At 35.1% G+C, this 20,091-nt stretch overlaps 1 protein-coding gene and 1 pseudogene across 5 annotated transcripts in view; both read right to left on the reverse strand.

Moving 5' to 3' along the window:
• Positions 1-383: 383 nt before the first annotated feature.
• On the reverse strand, positions 384-2,601 carry LOC102009977 (annotated as a pseudogene).
• Positions 2,602-6,527: 3,926 nt separating this feature from the next.
• The window catches only part of Kdm6a (lysine (K)-specific demethylase 6A), a 195,483-nt gene continuing 181,919 nt past the window's right edge, over positions 6,528-20,091 (reverse strand). For 4 of the 5 annotated variants that reach the window (XM_005408989.2, XM_005408986.2, XM_005408992.2 and 1 more), the window contains 3 exons: positions 11,660-11,786; positions 8,879-9,049; positions 6,528-7,755 (listed from right to left, as the gene is read on the reverse strand). In XM_005408989.2, coding sequence (XP_005409046.1) covers positions 7,726-7,755; positions 8,879-9,049; positions 11,660-11,786 — 328 coding nt within the window. In that variant the 3' untranslated portion in view covers positions 6,528-7,725. Of the gene's footprint in view, positions 7,756-8,861; positions 9,050-11,659; positions 11,787-20,091 lie in introns of all 5 variants that reach the window. The other variant, XM_005408987.2, reaches the window with a different exon arrangement.

Here is a 20,091-nt window from a genome sequence, read left to right on the forward strand (position 1 = left end):
CAGGAAATGAGAGGGAGGCAGCTAAGTAGAAGCAGAAGCAAGCCTGAAAAGGTTTCATGGCCTTTTCAGGTTAACTAGCAGATTGCCTACTGTTCACACTCAGGTCTTCAGCGGGCTCTTATTTATGGAACTTTCAGCAGACTGACCTTTTCCGGAGGAGCAGATGAAGACAGCCTTATACATGGATTCTAAGTTATGGACTACAATTTCCATCTGATTTACAATGATTTATGATGGGATATTTGCATGATGATCATTTATTTTAATATAGAGATATAGAATCAAACAGTGATAACCACAGGTGGAGTGAGAAGGTAGGTCAAAGGAATACAAATAGACACATATAAGATGAACACATCTAGACATCTAATGCATAACATCAACACTAAAATTAATAAAATTGTATTATATTAGGGATTAAGATTCTGGCTGCTCATATCACAAAAGTATTATGTGATAGTTGTTAATTTGCATCATTACAATAACCATTTTACTATCTATATGTATCATATCATATTGAAAGCCTCAATATGCACAGAACTTTGAAAAAACAGATTTGGATATGACTTCCCTTTATTAGACACACTCTTTCCTGTGGAGTCATCTCTAAAGTTGTACTCAACAAGTATATTTAATGAAAGATAATGATATTTAAATAAGTTTTAACACCTTCTAAACATAACATTCATATCTAATTTCATTCTTCCAGAAGTATTACACTAGCACAAAGTACAGCACTAAAATTAAAGCTTAACTACAGTTAATTAAACAAGCTTAGAAGCCAGTTGTATTTGCTTTCTCCTCTTTTCTCCTTGCTATATATTTATTTTCAAACTTCTTTTGAAAATCCAAGCCGGTGTGATTTTTCAAAAAAGCCACTTATGTAAGTCAATGCTGCAGATGCTGCATCCCACCTGAACTGAGGATATTCTCTTCTCAAACTTAAGTTCCCGAGTACATAATGGCTTGGCATTGGGTCGACCTCCTCGTGCCAGTGTCTTGGCAGGAGGGCTGGATGCCAGTAACAAATGGGGGACACACTTGTAGGTGGACCCTTTGCCTTGCTAAGGTGGCATCCTATGGAGCACTTTGAGTATCTCAGCTTCACTGAAACACTGGTGCTGACTGCTGAGGCGCTTGTCCATGCCATCAAGAGAACGTGTACCATATTTGTTTAGTCAGACTCATATTGTTTAGTCAGACTCTTCTTCTGTTGAAGAAGTACCCACCAGAGGCTTCAATGGCGGCAGCCAGGAGGGAGCTCAGTATGACTGTGGGGGTCCGCATGGCCAAGGCTTTGGCAATATAGCTCACATTTTGGATTCCTCCATCAGTGATGACAGGAACACCAAGTGGCTACTTTGATATCTTTATACACTGCTGTTGCTTGGGATGATCTGCAGGCCAGTATTTCCCGGGTGATGCAGATGGAGCAGCTTCCCATCCCCACCTGCAGGACATCCACACCTGTCAATGAGGTTCTTGGCCTGAGCTGTGGTGACTACACTGGCTCCAATGATTTGGAGATTAGGGTATTTCTCTTTGATGTACTTGATCATAATAATCTGGAAGATGGAGTTGCCCTGGAAAGAATCTAGAACCACTGCATCCACATCCCACTGGACTAACAAATCCAGCTTATACTCATCCTGAGCACCAACGGCTGCCCCACATAGCAGCTGCTTCTCAGCATCTTTGGGGACCAATATGTAATCCCAGGACTTCACATCAGTCTGGGCAATGACAGCCACCAGCTCATTTTCATTTATAAGGGGCAACTTTCCCTTCTTGCTGTGCTGCAAAGTTTCATTTGCTTCATTTAATGTGATGCCTACAGAGGCAATCACCAAGCTCTTTCCTCTTGTCATGATCTCTTCCCCAAAACAGCCACGCTCCTCCTCCTTGAGAAAACCAATATCCCTCAAGGAGATGATGTCCACTAAGCAACTCCCCACCTGGCCTATACCTGTGATGGGGATACCACGGAAGCCACACTGGGCCTTAGCCTCAAAAAACCCATACACAATTATTGGGGCTGAGAACCATAGGGTCCATGATGAAGCCCTGCTCGTATTTCTTCACTTTGCTACCTTCATTGGCTTGGGATTCAGGTGTGCAGTTGTGGTGGATGAAAGCAGTACCTTCTGCAAGCATCACTATAATGGCGATGCCAGCCTGTGACTGAATCCATGGGTGAGGAAACCAGGAGGGTCTTCAGTGTGATCTTGGTCAAAGAAGTCAGGTCTCCCTGGTCTGCAGTGAAGTCAGTGTATTCAGGGAGAATGAGAAAATTGTCAGGAGGCCGTCTCCACAGTTTTAGAGCTGCCATGCTGTGAATCAGTCATCTGGCACGTAGGATGTGCTCTTACTTATCAGGCAGTTGGCCATGGCCAATGCAGACCACCAGTGCTAGATTTTGTCACTGTGCCATGTGCCCTGTTGATGTCAGAGTACAAGCCATAGGCAGCATACTTACAGCAGAGGTGGGGCTGGCTGGGTGGCCTCCCTTATTTTTAATAGGTAGTGAAAGTGGGTATGTTTCAGTGTTCCTTTATGTTAATCCTATCTTGAATCTATTTGAAGTCATCACACACATGGGTTACAGTCTCAATACATTGAGTTTTTACGTTCATTAGAGTCTTTCTGTTGATTTATATCAAAACATGTTAACCCCTTGGAAGTCAATTACATGGTGCCAAATGGTTTTAAAACCCTGAGAAAATGGTGACTATATTTTTTAAGGTTGACACAACCATATTCTGAATATGCTAAATCAGATTACCATCTTAAACTAGACTGGAGATAGTTGGATGAGTTTAGAAACAAACGCACTAATAATCTCACATTAAGATTATTCTATTCATTTTCTTTCTGCATTCTTTGAAATGGCATTGACAGGAATAACTCAGACATCGCTGACTTAAAAACAAGAATTTCCCTTTCCTCTACCACTTCTAATTCATTATATACATCTTTTCCCTGACAATTCACTATCTGCTTCAACTCCAATGATGAGTCATAATGCAACTAAATTCATGCATGCATTCTAAGACAGAAAAAAATCTAGGAATATGATGTTGGGAGGAAAATCTCCCAAAACTGATGCTTCCAAATACTAACTTAAACACACTATATCACACATCCTTATTCACCCAGGACAGTCCTATTTTATGGCTGTTCCCGAACTCAGTTATTAATAGTGCCTCCTTTCAAAGTGGTCCTGGCTTGGACTATGAAAGATATGGTTGGCTTAATTATACGTTATCAAATTTAAAGACATCTTGATCTTATTAAATATTCAAAATGAAAGGGTTCTTTGAATCTGTGGAATAAAAATTCAGCAATTCCTTTCTACAGGGGGAGATAGTCAGATTTTAAGCTGGAATCACTTAATAGGAAACCTTGCACAAGTTGTATGATGCCCCTTTGCCTTGGCTTACTTATCTATAAAGGTGGTGATAAAAACAGCACTTATAGTGTAGAATAAATAGAAAAGCACTAAGCACCATGTTTTTCACAAGTTGTCAGTACTCCACACAACAGATATCACCATGTTTCACCTCCCTGACTGAAAAGTATGTCTTCCTCTCAAAAGTAAAACACCACGAGGTACTTCAAGATAGATACAAAACCACTACTGTGTAAAACATTCTGGGATAATGCTGCAGAATGTTTAAATTGGTAATGTTTCTATTTACCAATTTCTAAAGCGAGTAATTTTACATCTAAAGCTCCCAGAAAAGCCAAACGGATTCATCTCTCAAATTTAATGCCTATTCCCATTATGGTAACTAGGCTGTAACTTCACTGAAGGAGCTCTGGCATATGTCACCAACAATCTTATGGAAACCAAGAGGAATGTTTTTAATCCTCATCTTTGTAGTATAATATGGCTCTTTTTTCAAAAGCTGTAGCCTAATAGCTCCAGCTAATTTAAGCTACTACTCCTTTGCAGTCTGCCCTTTATGTGCAGACATTCCCTATTAGGTGTTTGGTTCACTATTCTCAATTGACAATTCATGTGTGATCTTACTGGTTTTACAAACCACCTCAACTGACATGGCCAGATACATTCCGCTGGTCTAGGTCATTCCTAATTCCAAAGCAAGTTATCTGCTACTTCAACATATTAAATGCCCCACAGACATTTCATTACTTTTTATTCATATGTATCTCCTATTGTGGTTGTAAGCACCCTCACACCTACCTGGAAGACATCCAATGAATCTAGTGAATTTGTCTTCCAAATTTGTGCTTCTATTTCCACCTTTACAATATCCAAAAGCACAAACCCAAATCATCTCTTTCTTGGAGTTCTATGCTTTAGAAATATCCTAGTAGTACAGTGGTACCTTGGTTCACCAACTCCTTTCCATGATTCTGGTTGCAACAGAACTGCACAATAACCAAATCAAATTCAGTGGTTAAGCTCAATGTTGACCTTATGGAGAAATTTGATTTGGTTCTCATCCAATTTGGTTCACAGCCCAAAACATGGAAACTAGTTCATAAACCAAGGTATCACTGCAATGTAGAGGACAGACACAATGGTTAAGAGGCAGGAAGATTGCTGCAAGTTCATGGTTCTTTTGCTTAAATCCAGTGCAAGGTTCCATATTAATTACAGAGTAAAATCTAACATGTCATGGCAGGGATAGCTTTCCAACATTGGGTCTTTCCTACCTCTCTAATTGTTGAGTGAAACAATTTGAAGTTCTCAACTCTTCTTGGTCAGTTGTGATGATGTAATTCCTGCTAAAATGCAAGCCCCAACACCACTCACCCTTCTGGTTACCTTTTCGATTTTACAACATACATTTACATGAATTATCCACCTTAAATGTGTGTATGGAGGGTAGAGAGCAGGGATCACATTCATATTCAGCATAAATATGCAGACTAAATGAAAATACACATACATGTATTTTCATAACTAGGTTCTCTCTATGAAGTGGACATTTCATTTAAGTTCTATGATACTAAATTTCACTTGGCCAATTACTAATATATTCTGAACGACCTGTCAATTTATTACTTTGGAAAAGTGAATTCGGTTTTACTATAAAATGCAGAAGCCAATAACTTTTAATTAATTTAACTTAATAGGTTAGACAAGTTGAGTTGCTATATTGATGCTAAGAGTTTCTGGTGTCAGTGAGAAAAGCATATTATTTAGTTACCACTTTCTTGATCAGATCTGCTTTTTTTATGCAGTGTGTGACTAGATTTTTCCTCTGAACAATGTGTGTGTTGAGGCAAACTTGTTTCCTTATTAAACCATCTGGATAGTGTGCCTTAATGGGACTTACCTACACACTCTATAGAAAGAAAAATTTATATCATCTAAAACCCGAAAAATGCAAATTACAAAGGATGTTAAACTAACCAAAAAAGCACCTAATATAGGACTTTATGCCATCTAATTACACTTCAGAGTAATGATTTCTACTCATATCGCTCCATCCAAAGACTAAGCTTTTGAACAACTGTTATTCTTGACATAAATACACATTATACAAAATTTCTCTTAAATGTCAGATAACATATTCATCTTGATAATAAACTATTATTACAAAACCACAGAAGACACTATGTCAAGTAAGAAACCAGAATAAGTTAAAAAAGATTTAGGTACAACCTTACATTCTTATAATCTTTGCTTCTTGATGTGTGGATTGCAACTTTTAACTGCAAAAATGTTTGTCTTTAGTTCTTTTATGTTATATGACTTCTAGGTAGGCAATTTTACAAGAAAACCTTTTTAAAATGTTCATTTCATGGATAAACACACTGAGCAGCACTTAGACAAGCAATCTCACTCCATAACTAAAATAGATTTGGAATTATTTCCTTCTGAAATTATAAATAAATGAGAATACTGCTGCTAATAGATATTCAATATTTACCAAAATTACTAACTGAATAAAACATTTTCATGTTTTCAAGCCTTCAAATTGTTTCTAGGAGGACATACTCCAAAACTATGTAAAAGGTATTTGATTAGCGCAATTAGCATAGCATTCTACTAAACGGGAATATAAATTCTCTTTAGTCATACATTAAAAAGGAAAAAAAAACTTCATTTACAACAGTCTCTATGCTTCTTCACTAATGCTTCCTGGAAAATTCATGAAAGAACTCTATTATAAAATGAGATTATGTGCCAAATGCTTCAGAAAATGGAGGAACAAACGTAAGTGCTATTATTATAAAATGAAATACTATCGTTAAGTAGCAGTGATTTGTGAATGTTAATAAATCTTGCTATATTTTATTCAGTGATATGGAATTTGAGCCTCCCCCCCATAAAACCATCCAAGCAGGAAAGCATGAAATTTCAAAACTGCCTACCATTAAAAAATAAGTCTCTCAAATTTATTTGCATTCTAAAATAGAGCCCTTCATCCTGGAATCCCTTTTTCCATATAAAATGCTTCTAACTGGTGTACAGGATTTGTCAAGCCAATATAACATTCCCTTTAAAATCTAAAATTCAGTTACTGTTTGTTTTTTACTATTACACTACATTTTGGCAGCAATTGTTTATTGGTCTGTCACTGTAGCAATTGCAACTTAACAATAAACCAGTCTGACATTTTAGGTCTTGAATATACATACCATATATATTTCTTTAAAAATAATCATACTTTTGTAAGCAATACTTTACAGTAAACACCTCAAAAATCTACCATAGATGTGAAACTTAAAACGAGAAAAATTTAAGTTCTAAATCTTTATACATATATATATCGATTTCTATATATATTATATATACATACATAAGTATATATAAAATATATATAATCAGAGTTGAAAAATGAACAAAAACTGAGTACTGTACATAAATTCTTTTTAAAACTCAAACAATAGAAAACTCTTCAAACATTAAACAATTTTAATAAAAGTTTCTGTACAATGCTAAGCAGTTTTATTTACACATAGAAAATGTAATAGGAGTAGTGTTTGAAATTACAGAACTCCTTAAAATTTCAATGGCAGGTAAATCTGGAAAAAATAACAGCATTCCATTCACAAATATTTTCAAGCAATAAATATGTATTTATAAATAGTGTAAATTTACATCAAGATTAGAAACAAAAATCACAAATCTGAAGTTTACTCCTTAGTCTATGTGCAATCCATTATCTTTGTGACTTGGCTGTTAATTTTTTTAATGTTTTATTTAGGAACCAAAAGTGTAGCCATCATGGTTTTAAAACAAGACAGAAAAACATAAAAGCAGTAAAAAAGTTTCTTACCTAAATTTCACATTAAAAAAAAAAAAAAAAAAGTTGACCAAAGAAAGACTTAAAATTGCTAACTACCTTACAAAGAAATGACCAGCTAGGCTAGTATTTTTTCCAAGGAAAATTCTGAAGGGGGAAAAAGATGAAAACAAATTCACCAGCCCAGAAATAGAGAAATATAAAAGAGGTTGTCTTCAAGTCAGTAGTCTGTATGATGTTGCCAGTTTTGTCAGATATATACAAAACATGGAAATTATTATTGTTTTCTCTGAAGTTCAGCTGATTAGCTTTGTGAGAGTCCTGGAGCAGGAGTGCTATTCTCCCCCATCCAGTTGGTTGACACTCCGCACTTGGAAGGTTGCATAGACACAGTTTTCAGCCAGCAGCCTTAGGAGATAGCTACAAAAACAGTGGTGCAGAACTGGGTAACTTCCTGAATAGCAGAAACGGTCTCATGTGTAAAGTCCATAGAACTATATCAAGATGAGGCGGACGGTAATGGAGGACCCTGAAAATAAAAGTAAGGTAGGTTATTTTGGTATACAAATTGGTAAAAGTGTTCCCTAGTACATGGCTACAAACAGTCTGCTTATGAACTCAGGAAATAGCTCTTGGAAAGTTTAACAGCCTGCTGCAATACAATGTAAAAAGTATAACATTCTTTACCATTTCCCTCCCACCTGGCCACTTTTCCTAAAAGTCTAAAACCATTACTCACTATACCAGCAGTTCTCTATACTTCATAAACTAGTCAAAAACTCTTGGAACATTATTTAGTTTACTATTCTTTTTTTTTTTTTTTTTTAAAGATTGCTTAAAAGTACTTTTAGAAAAATAATTCAGCAAATCAATTACAATTTCACTAGTGACCACCTTCAGGATCTACCTCAAGTAAGTAATATACTCTGTTCAACATATTCCAGGTAACTTTCTCCTTCAAGCAATTCTGAAGACCATTCAAGTGAAAATATCAGGAAGTAAGTTTCAGTTTCTGTCCACATATGTGTGACAGAAAATATTGGAGAAAATCAACAATTCATAAATTATGTCTGTGTTTCTTATTCATAAAGCTATTGATCGACTAGAATAACATGCTTCCCAAGCATCTGCTGTTTGAAATTAAAAACTCTGTGCAATGTACAAATATACTTGAATTCCATAAAGTTATATAACATACCAGGAAGTTAAGCTCCATCAAATATTCTCATGAAGTTAATACTTCTGGCAAGTTCAAAATTTAAAAAAAATACAATTAAAAGCAGAAGTATACTTAAAATCACACTTACGATTCATTATGCAGGAACTAATAACCTACATATACATTCTGTCAACTAAGATCAAATGGTATAAAAGATATGATAGTGTTCTAAAGCATGTAAGTGTCTTAAAATGTTGCTCTCTAACATTATTCAGGCTGGTCGCAAGAAAAGTGAAAATGATACATGCCTATTTCATAGGAATAAGTATTTGGAAGTGATGGAAGAGGAAATGGTATGAACACACCCTCATGCAGTATCTGACAAGCCAAAGGAAATTTTGAATGTTTCATTACCTCCTATTTATCAGGTGACAGAGCAAACACTGCTCCCTCTTAACCCAGCTAACTGTACTCACATGTTGATTTCACTTACTAATGTAAATTGGTCATAGACTTGCATCAGGTCTTCCATTTTGTACTGTTCTAGCACCACAAAATTTTCCAGGTTTCCACTTGTTTTTCGTGCACAATCTTGGCAATGTACTATGTAGGTCTTTCGAGAATTACTCTCATTAGTGACAAAAAGCAGATCAAAAACCTCCACCTATTTTATACAAAAGAAAAATGCATTCAAAGAGATGATAATAGATACTACACTGCTTTAGTATAATCATGGAATTCTACTTAAATGAAATTGTGGACAGTTATCTCTGGTTAAAAGGAGCACTGAAGCCAGGTGTGATGGTCCATGCCTGTAATCCCAGCACTTGGGAGGCTGAGGCAGGAGGATCGCCGTGAGTTCAAGGACAGCCTGGGCTACAAAGTGAGTTCAGGACTAGCCTGAACTGCAGAGCAAAACTCTGTCTTACCAAAAAAAAAGGAGTAGGCACTGGAAAAAAAAAAAAAAATGGGTGTGTTTAAGAATCTTTATGTTGTACTAAACCCAAAGACACCATGCTAATGCATATTTAGTGGGGAATAAGATACTCATGATAAGCCAAATTCAACTCTGACAAAAGTCACCTTATTTCGGTTTTAAATTCAAAAACTAGCATGCAATCCAGATGAACTGACCATTATTTCTCTTTTCTTTATGTATGATAGTACTCATCACAGGGTACTGTGTATGGATGCTTGTCTTCCCTCCCCTTTCATTTGCATTTCTAGAGGATGTCAGTGTTGAGTGCTTAGCCAAACCTCAAAACACACTTGTTGAGTGACTATAATCTAACTATTTTATAGGTGAGTAAAGTTACCTATCAATAATCTTACCTTTTGTCACCTATAAAATAGTGACAGGTATTAAATACTGACAGGTAAGTAACAGTCAGTTTTTAAAGCTTCATTTTACAGAATATTAAGTAAGAATAAAAAGTATTAATGAGTTGGGTGTGGTGGAGCATGCCTGTAATCCCAACACCTCCAAGGCTGAGGCAGGAGGACTGCAGTGAGTTCAAGGGCAGCCTGGGCTAAATAGTGAGTTCAAGGCCAGGCTGAACTGCATAGCGAGACCCAGCCTCAAAAAAAGAAAAAAAAGCAAAAGAGAATGAAAGTATATTAATGAACATCACTTGATTTTAGAAATAATACCTCTACCTTACACAGAGAAATTGAGTTGAGTGAGTTTCGGGCAAGATAAAGAACAATTTTGTGGGGGTAGGAATCAGTCTCAAATACAGCAAAACTTAGACATTTATTTTTCTGATGTATAAATACACCTATTTCCTAATGTCTTACTTTGGCCAGTCACAGAACATTAAAATGGCCTATGAGTTCAATGATTTCAAATAAAAGCCAACACTAAAATTACAGAATTTTGAAGTTGGCTTAGCCTTAAATTTCTTCAATGACAGAAATTCTCATGAATTCATCTCTTTAAGTCCCAGAACTCCATCCCTGTGCTGCCCATTACTATCAGTGGGCAGCAGGATGAACCTAGTGATCCGAGCTTGAAAATTTGTGATCAATCTTCAATCTGTCCTTATTCCTGCCATTTACTGAGTTGTTTTGCTGATTTTACCTAATTTTTAAAAATTCTTGTAACAACCACTGTTGATTTGTATTATTTTGTCTTTAGACCCTGCATCACTTTGAATGTTCTTGCTTTGATTTGTTTATGTTCATAATACTGGTATGCTGCTACTGTTCTATTTTTTATTTGTTTCTGATGTACTACTCTCTTTAAAATAAAAAAATAAAAAAAATTCTTTTCCTTCTTTAATATCTCCACTGCCAGGTTCTGGACAACTCTTACTTAAGATTAGTGCAATAGCTCACTACTTCAGTTCTTTCCAAGTACTTTTTTCTCTAAACTACACATTTGTGGCCTGCTCATATATTTTAATGGCTTCAATGACTTCAGAATAAATACCAAATTTCTTAAAAGCATTAACGATGCCCTGTAAGCTGTACACCAGCAACACTGAACTACTCACCCTTGTCTAAAAGTGTTCCATTTCCCTACTCCCACATTCTTCCTAAAGCCCATGTATCTACCTCTGATTCTCACTGTTTTCCAGCCCACTGAAATCATAGTTATCCTTTAAGGAAGGATTCAAAGGCTAATACTTCTGTGAGCTCTTATGCTGGTATCAGAAGGGAAAACTTAGATCACTTTTTTCTTAGTGTTTTCATAACAGTAAGTCCAACTTAACATTCATCACAGTCCCATGTACATCAAAATCAGTTGTTTACATCTGTCTTCTCCCAGGAGAATTTAAGCTCCTTCAGGACAGGAACTTCTTTTTTGTTCCTGCTCCTCTTACAAGTCTTGCTTGCAGAAGACTGACAAATGTATTGTGAACTACACCAGAGAGAACTGAATTATCCACATGGATAGAGCTGAACCAAACTATACCTAGTTTATTGGCATCTGTCTATATCTAAATTGTTCCTCAATCTAAATACTCAAACTAAAACTTCTTGACGATTATCATGTGTTAAAGATCTACCAGATAAATGACTGTAGTAGATAATTCTACAGTTAATTGACAATTAATAAAATGCTACATCACATTAAATTTTAATAATACCCAGTAAGAAAATAACTGGACACAATGCCATTTAGAAAAAAATGGATTACATAAAAGTATAAATGTACTTTAAAAACAAACTAAAGAGAAATCGAAAGTGGAGAAGAGGCTTTTTTTTTTGTCCCCCCCCCCCCCCGAAGAGGCTTTTTACAAAACAACTATGGATAAGAATAGTAACTTACCTCACAAATGCTACAGTAGTGAGCTGGTTCTTCTTTTGTCCGTCCATGCCATATAATTTCCTTTCCTGCAGCAATGAGAGCTTCCCTCAATGTCTGACATTGCTTCAGAGTTCTCAGAAGACAATACCTATTGTAGGGGAAAAATGATTTGTGACCAGCAACTAAATATTGAATATTTTTAGCATAAAAGATATATGAATTAGAAATAATGTCAAGAGGGAAAAAAGCAATAATGAAAAGACTTGGTTCTAATACCTGTGACTTCGTAATCTTTCTTTTGTCAATTTCTCAGCTATTTTTCAGATTTAAAAAGGAAATATCCAGCAGGTTTGATGATGACAATATTAAATCATTAGAGTTGAGAATACGTGGATCTGAATATCAAACTATAAAGGTCTTAATATATTAAAAACAGACCCACTGCTTAAATATTAGTTGGTAATTTTGGTTATTTGGGCAAGTTAGTTAACTTCTCTGGGAATCAATTTCCTCATCCTTGAAGTAAGGACTCTGAATTCCAGATGTGAGCAGCTACGATTCTAGTGAGGCAGAGAGGCACAATTTTTTCTGTCAACACTACTTAGACATTCAGCAAAACCATCTGTGTAGCTGCTTTTGAAACTCTTGAATTCTTAAGTGGAAAATAATTTATGGATTTAGTCACTACACAAAAGCAAACTGGTTTAACTACATTGCTAAAGAAGAAGAAGACATTTATTTCTTCATTTTAACTTGAATATAGTGGAATCCATTTATATTACAACTGAACTTTTGAAATAATGTGTACCTTTTCTAAACTCACACTTCTGATGCTAACACAGTGAACTCTATTTGTGCTGATTTTCCTGTAGTTTGCTCACATTTCTTAAAAAATGCTAAATTTTCTCACTCTCCTGTGAATCTTAGTGCTGAGGTTCTGCATTTTAACAGGGAGGCTGGACTAGATGATCTCTAAGGCACTTTTCAGCTTTAAAATACAGAAACAATAAAAATACACAGAAAAAAAGAAATAGGTTTAGCAACTGAGTATTTTCTTAAAAGTAAAGGTTCTATCTGTTTTATTCATGTTGTCTATTCATGTATTTGCTGCCTGGGATAGCACCTGGCATATAGCAAAGTGTGTTCAATAAATAAACATTGAATTAGCAAACCACTAAAATTTGGAGTTTAAGTAATAGCACATTAGCTGGGTGTGGTGGTGAATGCTGAGGAAGGAGGATCACCCTGAGACTGAGGCCAACCTGGGCTACCTGGTGAGCTCACAGGCAGCCTGAACTACATAGTGAAACCCTGTCTCACAAAACAAACAAAAATAGCATATTTTTCCTAATTTATAATTCCTTGCTATTATAAGTTATTAGGTTAAGGTAGTGTTATCTATCAAAACCTATGTATATTAATCCCCCCAAAGAGGGAAAACTAAAAATATATGTAAAACTTATTAACTTATTTAACGACATACAATGATACCAACTTTACAGTTGCAGGCCACTCCTTAAGTATCATATTCGAAAGAATTTGCTGAGTTTGGCTTTAGCAACTCTTACATGTTTAACTTATTAAAAAACCAAAATAATGTTTTAGTTTAGACTGGATGCATGTCAAAGTTAGGCCAGCTACCTGAGTATATGCTTGAACAGCACATTTGCATAGGGTGCCAATAGCTTATAAAAACAGCTCACAGCAAAGGGAATCTTCACAATTCACTTCTGGAGGCACAGATTTTACTGAGTATGTTTTCCAAGCAGGACTTCAAAACAGTATTTTCCTTTAAAAAAATAATGCCTAAAACTCTGCAGATACCTTTGGAAGATTTGCAAATTCAACTGTGCTGCCACATGCGCAGAAAAAACAAAGTTATACAAGAAAATAAAAACGAAATACTTTTTTGAAAAAGGAACCAAACATTTGACATCTATTTGGTAGTTCACATACATTATGTCAGTTACGGCCCTTTATGGGAGGGTTATCTCTTACCTTACAAATGGGAAGCAGGGGCTCAGAGAAGCTAAATTTGTATGATGTCATAAAGCTACTAAGGAGTTTTAAAAACAGAATCTCAAGCTTTCTCTCACTGTATGACACTGTACTCTCTTCTTTTTTGTATTTCTTCACCTTCTCACTTTCTTGTGAAGATGAGCTTCTTGGGCTCAGCAATTTTTTCAAAACACAGGGCCTAGGTTCTGCGGAATATTATTCTACTCTTTACTCAGTGAAGTAACTTTCGCCTCCAGTGCTACTATTCTGGTAGTTATTTATCTAGAAAAAGGCAATATGTGAACTTTCCTGCAATAACGAAGAGGTAGAGCTAAGGTTGCTATGAGCAACCTACTTCTACTTCTGGAATCATAGCTCCAGAATTATTTTGTGCGATATGAGAATCTTAGAAAACCTTTGTTTTCTGATAATCAACAACAAAGTGGTTTCTCTTTGCCCTTATCTTTGATTTGAACACTGAAATTTTTTGTTCAACAGTTGAAACAGGAGGACAATTTAGATAGACGGAGGCTCTCATAGAGTCCAAATCAATGAGCAAGTATTTTAAAAAAAAATAAGAGTAAAGAGATTTAGGGAAAAAGATCCTAGGAAAGATGCAGAATAACAGGAGTGAAGCCATTTATGATATTACGCTGAAGCTAAGACAATACCGTACTGGGGATTACGCTGGCATTGTAGGGATAATGTAAGTTTCCAAAGTAAATTCCCAAATGTCAGTGTGGGGACAGATGAAACACGGGCTAACTTAATACTGCGCTTTTAAATTCTTTATGGTACAAGTTTAGCTACTAAGAATTAGTAGCTTGACTTGCCCAGTTTCTTACTGAAAGATCTATGCAAGCAAAAGTAAGTCCTCAAAATTTTCTTACTACCCGTCACTCCAGGGCGGTGCTCTCCTACAGTAGCGGGCATCTCAATATCAATAAGGAATCTAATAGTTTAAGCCAACCACACATGGCTGAAAATTAAGGTCTCAATCAATGATAAAATGAGTATCTTAAAAACTTTAAGCTCATGACAGAAAAACAACCATAAAAGCAAGTGTATGCTAAACATAAAAATGTAGAGTTTTATAATCGTTACATTTTGTTTGGCCAATGTTAAAACAAAAAACTATTACATATTAAATCCAATGCAATATTAGAAGACCACCATGCCTATGAACTAAGACCTACGCTAACTGTGGAGTGGTCTTCATGGTTACACTATTACATATGCAGAGTGTTGGGAGAAATTCTGTTCCATTAGGCCAACTGACTGTGGACAGTTGCTGAACACCTCATTTATCCATTTGAAAAGAGACATCAAAGCGAAAAGAGAATTAATAAAACTTTGCCAAGGACTACTTTTTAAAAAAAAAAAAAACCTTGTACTTGTGATAGTATGTGTGAAAGAAAAAGGAATTCTTAGTTCAAAAAGAGATCTCATCTAGTTTAAGGTATTCCTAACTTGCCTAAGTGTAAGACTCACTACGTCACTGCAGAAGAGAGTCCCAGAGTTGTTCTCCTAGAGCTTTGAGTTTACTGTACTTGGCAAGATAACAGAGCCTGGAGATTATAGCGAGACAGCTGCACAGGGAGCAATAGCTGGTTTTAGACTGAGACTGCCTGGGATCAAATTTGAGCTTCACACATACTTCTTATTCTCTGTGCCTCAGCTTCCTCAACTGTAAAAGGGGATACTTATAGTGCTATGTTATGAAGATTACACATTACATAAAATAGTTGGTTTAGTGCATGGCAGGTAATGTTCAATAAATAATATTATTAGAGCATGAAAGGTCAAATTCCTAAATTGTTAAAATAATTACACAATTACTAAATTGAAGTTTTCAAGAGAAAGGAAGAAGAAATCTCAGTTTTCTCACAGAAGTTGAAATGTGTGAATGTGAATACATCTAATTTTTAACTTGAAAAAACCATAAAATAAATGTCAAAGTAAAATAGTTAACATTTAAAAAAAAAAAAAAAGAAGAAGAAAGAGGTTATTTAAAAGATGTTTAGTCTAGATTCCTTTAGGGTTTTTAAAGTCAGCACTACTGGTATTCTGGGCTGGATAATTCTTTGTTGTGAAAAGTTGCCCTGTGTACTGGAAGATAAGTTTAGTACCACCTCTAATCTCTACAAAAATACTACTAGCAATCCTCCCATTCAAGTCATGACATTATCATATGTCCCCTGGGGAAAACAAAAATGCCTGCATTTAAGAACCACTACACTAAGTCCACAAATAATAACTTTCTAAGGGACATATAAAAAACAGGTAATAACAGCTATTGTTTATTGAGTGCTTACCTTATGCTAAGATACACACAAAAACCATAAAAGTTACATTAGACATAATTATTATCCCAATTTTTTCAGAAGAGGAAGCAAAGAGTAATAGGCTTAGTAATTTGCCCACAATCCTCCAGTCAGTAAATGGAAAAGCCAAGATATGAAGTTGACTGGATTCCAGACCACCACCCTGTGCTGCCCTTCCTGTAATATTTTATTAGGATATGAAATAGTACAGACCCTAAGATTTAGGAAAATAAATAAGGAAAGGCAAATAATGAATACACAGTGACTATACATACACAAAAGATACAGCAAAAGTGCATGAAGCAGTAATAATATTATACATATAATAAGAACAGTGCCATATAGCATGGTCAACAAAATGACAAAATAATATAAGAAATTAACTTTCTGGGGAATGGTTTTCAATAGAGTTGGTACTGTTGAAATTTTATAAATTAAACTACTGGTTTATATGTTATTAGTAACTTTAGGATATATAATTATTTGACAGATTACTGGGAGACAGACAAGAGAATGTGTATTCTGAAAATTAAGTTTTAGTCTCTCTACATACTGTATGATATGTTCTTCTTAAACTCAAGTGTCTTACAAATACTGAATTTTTTTTTTTTTTTGCAGTACCAGGGATCGAACTCAGGACCTTGCACTGGCCAGGCAGGTGCTTGTGCCACTGAGCTAAATCCCCAGCCCAATACTGAACTTTTCAGAGGAAAATGCAGTCCTTGGCATTGTGTTTTGGACATGTTTACTGAACTACTTATCACAGGGATTTAAGTGGAACTAATAAAGTTGTTAGTTTAGAAACTGGAGTTTCCAATGTACTGGAAACACATTACCACTCCAATAACTTGCTAAGAGTCCAACATGATTGCAACAATTTATACCACATCTGCTAGAGTTGGTTTTATCTGTCTTTGAGATTAAACTATTCAACAGTATCTAGACTATTGTGAAAGCCTGTTATCTACAAGGAAATCTTATCAATATCAATAGTTTCCAGAACTTATTTGCTACACTAACATTCTAATTCCTTTGAAGGATCCTGTTAAAAGAACACTTCAATGATAAAAGTTAAGCAACATTGAGTCTTATGAAAGTTAAAATGCCATAGTGCTGTACAAGGAGAAAATGTAGGCCAAAGTAATATATCTCAAAATATCTGAAAATAGGAATCTTGAAGTTGTAAAGAATAAGGGTTTAACATACTATCAACTTGTTTTAAAAATACACCATAGAGTAAAAACTGTATGCTTTGACAGCAATGGATTAAAAAGTTAGTGTGGGAGTAATGTGTTACGTATAAATTTTACATATTTTAAAAGAGAAAACGATATCTTTATTTTTTTTTTTTAGAAAACAATATCTTAATATGGAAAAACTGTCATAGTCGAATGAATTAAAGGAAGTGACCAGTAGCCTTAACTTGCAAGTCTTCCTTAATTAATTTCTTTGTAGATACTATTTTGCGGGGAGGGGCTGCCTTCTAGAAAAACCCTTTTTAGTATGTTGCAGTACATAATGATTACATTCACCATGAGGAGCTGGTACATGTATATAACATTTCATAATTCTTTTTATATACCCTCCCCTCCTTCTCTTGGTTCCCTTTCCATTTGTAAAAGATCTGTCTCCCTGTTTCCTATTATCTATCTTTCATTTTGCTCTTTATTTATACATTGAGTTTCTCATATAAGAGAAACCATGGGATATCGAAGCTTGTATGTTTGATTTACTTTACTTAACTTATGATCTTGAGTTGCTACTCTAATTTATAAGCAGATAACACCTAAACAGTGATTACCTATAAGCCCACTGAGAGCTATGAACGTACACCACAGACGCTAAGACACTAGAGATCCATACACCTATCTCTCTGCTTAACAGAAATTTTAACTTAATAGAAATTTTTCCTTATAGGAAGAATTTAAGGTCTGGGTAACGCCAGACAAGTTGATAATCATCACTATCTACATATAATCCATTTTCTTTTGACTTCCTTTACCTCTTAATTTCATTAACAAGCATAAAAGTGCCACTTTATGGTTCATGCCAAAGTCCAGCAATAAAGATTTCTCTCTTACCTCCAATCACCAAATGCAGTTTATTTTACTTTCTAACCTTTGTTTCTCCATACCTAGTCTCAGTTGTAGCAATTACCTTCTAATTCATTCCTCTAAAATAAATCATCTGCCTACCATTTAATGCTTATCTTTCTGCCAAGCCATCTGGCATGCAAATTTGATCATTATTAAAAATACTAAAAATTCTAAAGGATTCTCATTAGCAGCTGTTGCCAATGTGAAGTCTATCTGAAATTTTTAGCAAGAAAAAATTTGTAATCTTCAACTAATATGAAAGCTTAAACCAGACAAAGATACTTAAAACCACAGGTTTGGTCTACAGAAAGAGAAACTATATAGAGGGTATGCAGAAGAAGTTTATGTTCATTGAAACAGTTAAATTTTAAAAAGAAAGTTATGCACTGAGCTCCCACTAAAATTTCCCTAAGTAGTTAGGCTGTGAATTTTTTAAGTCAAGTTCACTACATTATGAAACTAAAGTAGTAATCAACATAATGAATATTCTTTTGACTCATACCAATGTAGCAGGTATTTGGGAGATCGTACAGTACGAAGATTAGTGTATTTGAGTAAAATGGTAAGGATGTAGCAATTGGAAGATGTACTAAATGTTTTACTCAAGTAAAAGACCATAGAACTGCAGGGCCCTTAAGGACCCAACTGGAACATGCAGAGAAAAAAAACATAAAAGTAATGTTGACTTGTTTAAAGTACAGGTAATTCATTCTCAAAATTATAATGAGAAATTAGTAGGTCACAGAGATACCACCATTTCCCATTATTAAATCATCCACTACATCCATCACAAACAAATACAGATTCACAAACAAATACAGATTCATAAACTGATGTGGTATTGAAACTTGACCTGGAGCTTTTCACAGGTTTCACTTAATACATCAGACTATATGTTTTACTGTATAAATATTAGCATGTCTGATTCCAGGACACTGTACCAGACCCTGCCGGGAGGGTAAAATATATTATAAATGCATTCTATTATCTTTCTGTATCTAAAAAATTACAAAATCCCAAACACATTGGATAACAGACCGTGCAACTACTGATGAGGTCTTTTCTGAATCCTCCTTTCTCTCAGAAGTATCTTTCCCTGTCATGGCACATCATTTCTTACCAATAGCTCCATGGTTGAAGATAACATGTTTTAATGGTTTGACTGGTTCTACACTTATTGTGAGTAGTCTAAGAAATAATCAAATTCTTTTCATCTAGCATAATACTTGTGCACCAACTCAGTCCATTATAAAGACTTACTAAATGAGACGATGAAAAAAACTGGGTAGAGCCGCATGAGATGCAAGGTAAACTTTGCTTATATTCTTTTTTGGTTGGGCTGACTTACCTACAAATCATACATCACAGATTCATAGTACTTAAGAACTAAAAACAATTCATGGAGAGAGTTAAGGAAAAAGACTATGCTTGTATATATTCTCCCTTCCACCTCTCATGTTTTGCTGATATGGTTATTTTTTCTTTTAAGATATCCTGTAACTCATATGCTCAACATATACAGTCAATGGTTCATTAAAAGGTAATTCAAAGGAGGAAAAAAGAGGAGGTGTAAAAATTGCAATTTACATTAAAGATGGCTGAAAATACCAATTACAGTGGTACCTCAGTTCACAAACTTAATTTGCTTCATGATTCTCTAAAAGATGGTCACGTTTGTGTTCATACAGGAAATATGGCCTTGGTCATGTTCATCACCTAATTCAAAGTTTGTAAACAAAAACAAATTTTGCCAAACACTTCTATTTGCCAAACAAACTTCTCAAACAAAAGCTTTCATTTATGAGATACCACTGCAGAGTGGTAAGACTAAGTAGACAATTTAGGTGTACATCTGAAGGCAACAGTGGGAAAAATGGCTGACAAGGTAAGCTGGGCTCAGATTTGAGGTACTTCACATGCTAATCTTAAAAATATAGATTTTAAAAGAAAGTTTAAATTCTTGCCTTTGAATATTTAGAATAATAGCTGGTAAACTCAGCAAGAAAAGCTAGAAATATTCCATACTGACAGTGGA

This window comes from Chinchilla lanigera, unplaced genomic scaffold (genome assembly GCF_000276665.1).
Source record: "Chinchilla lanigera isolate Chin_1 unplaced genomic scaffold, ChiLan1.0 scaffold00115, whole genome shotgun sequence".
NCBI classification, from domain to species: domain Eukaryota; kingdom Metazoa; phylum Chordata; class Mammalia; order Rodentia; family Chinchillidae; genus Chinchilla; species Chinchilla lanigera.